General features: G+C 39.6%; 1 protein-coding gene across 1 annotated transcript; it reads right to left on the reverse strand.

The window, feature by feature from the left end:
* Nucleotides 1–858: 858 nt before the first annotated feature.
* LOC149236217 (uncharacterized) lies at nt 859–1,194 on the reverse strand. The gene has a single exon (XM_089368812.1). It carries the CDS (start codon nt 1,192–1,194, stop codon nt 859–861), a length of 336 nt encoding a protein of 111 aa, XP_089224938.1.
* Nucleotides 1,195–2,051: the final 857 nt, after the last annotated feature.

Below are 2,051 nucleotides of genomic sequence, written 5' to 3' on the forward strand. Positions count from 1 at the left end.
GTGTGTGCACATCCCAATCATTTTGCTTCGCATTGCAAATCTTCGTTAAGGTGTTCTCCAGGATTTTTTTAAAGTCTTCCATTATTTTTTTCTCTTGAGGGTGATACGACATACTCTTCTTGTGATACATCTAGAATTATTCAAGCAATGCAACAACTGTTTCGTTCAAGAAGTGTGAACCCCTATCACTCATAATTATCTTAGTGCAACCAAACTGAGATAGGATATATTCAAAAATGAACTTTGTAGCTATAGCTACATTACAATCATTTACAGGCTGCGCCTCATCCCACCTAGTTAAATATTTGGTTGTTGTAATGATGTATCTAGCTCCTGTCTTCTTTCCCAGTGGCTGAATTGGACCCACAAAGTCTATTTCCCACTTATCAAATGCCTATAATGATACTTGAGGGTTCAGAGGAAATTCATCTCTTTGCGATGACCTCCCTATTCTCTGAAAGACATCACATGCCCTACAATAAGCATTGGAATCCTTATGCACATTTGGCCACCATAGTCTTGCTCGTAGGATTTTTTGTGCAGTTTCTTTTCCTGCGTAATGTCCTCCTGCAACCCATCCATGCACTTTAGTGAGGATATTTTTTCATTCATACTCTAGGAAATACCTATGTAATATTTCATTCGATCCCATTTTATATAAGTGTCCTACGATAATGGAGAAATATGCAGCCCAAACCACCATTTATTTCTTTTGTTGTGTCGTATACCCTTCAGGACATGTACTTGTAGACAAGAATTGGATTATGTTTGTGAAATGGTCATCTACGACGCTGACAACAAAGAGTTGCACTCCCTTGCAGCTGCTTGGAGTACTAAGACTATCCTACATCCATATAGTCATTGTACAGGGACGAGATCACCCTTGTACAACTTTAACCGACTCCCATTGACCTTTCCCAGAAACAACTCCCCATTCAACTTCATGAGTTGAACTGTGCCTCCACTCGTAATCTCTTTAATAATATATGGCCCCAGCCAATGCATTTTGAAATTCCCCAAAACCTTTGTGAACTTAATGTCATATAGTAATACCAAATCTCCATTCTTAAAGGTGCAATGTTTGATATGGCAATCATGCCATGCCTTTTCGCCATCCTTCTTCACCTGCTGATGAAAACCTGCCAAGAAGCGATCTTCCTCCAACTCAACTAGTTGCACAAGGTGTTCTTCCATGGTATCTTGATGTAGTAATCCACATACTTGGCACGATGTACTCCACTGCATTACCGCTTCATGTCCATAAACCAATCTAAATAGTGTTTGTCCGGTCAAATTTTTGCAAGTAGTTATATACACCCATAGGACAGCTGGTATGTGCAAATCCCAATCATTTCACTTCACATTGTAAATATTTGTTAAGGCATTCTCTAGGATTTTGTTAAAGGCTTACACTGTGTCGTTCTCTTGAGGGTGATATGGTGTACTCTTCTGGTGATACATCTAGAATTCTTCAAGCAATGCATCAATTGTTTTGTTCAAGAAGTGTGAACTCCTATCGCTCATCAAGATCTTAGGGAAAACAAATCAAGATGGGATATAGTCAAAAATTAACTTCACAACTATAGCTACGCTACAATCATTTACAGGTTGTGCCTCATCCCACTTGGTTAAATATTCAGTCATTGTAATGATGTATCTGGCTCTTGTCTTCTTTCCCAGTGGCTGAATTGGTCCCACAAAGTCTATTTCCCACTTATCAAACACCTGTAATGATACTTGCGGGTTCAGAGGAAATTCATCTCTTCGTGACGACCTTCCTATTCTCTAACAGACATCACATGCCCTGCAATAAGCCTTGGAATCCTTATGCACAGTTGGCCACCATAGTCCTGCTCGTAGGATTTTCTGCGTAGTTTCTCTTCCCACATAATGTCCTCCCACAACCCCTCCATGTGCTTCAGCGAGGATACTTTGTCGTTCATACTCCAAGACATACCTATGCAATATTTCATCAGATCCCATTTTATATAAGTGTCATGCGATAATGGAGAAATCTGTATCTTGGACCACCAATTCTTTCTTTTGTTGTG

Source organism: Pinus tabuliformis, chromosome 8, assembly GCF_031772625.1.
Source record: "Pinus tabuliformis cultivar Carrire ecotype Pingquan chromosome 8, CPIR1, whole genome shotgun sequence".
Lineage (NCBI taxonomy): Eukaryota > Viridiplantae > Streptophyta > Pinopsida > Pinales > Pinaceae > Pinus > Pinus tabuliformis.

Excerpts from the sequence above, each read along its gene's own strand:
- LOC149236217 (XM_089368812.1), bottom strand. The coding sequence starts at position 1,194 with ATGGAAGAACACCTTGTGCAACTAGTTGAGTTGGAGGAAGATCGCTTC.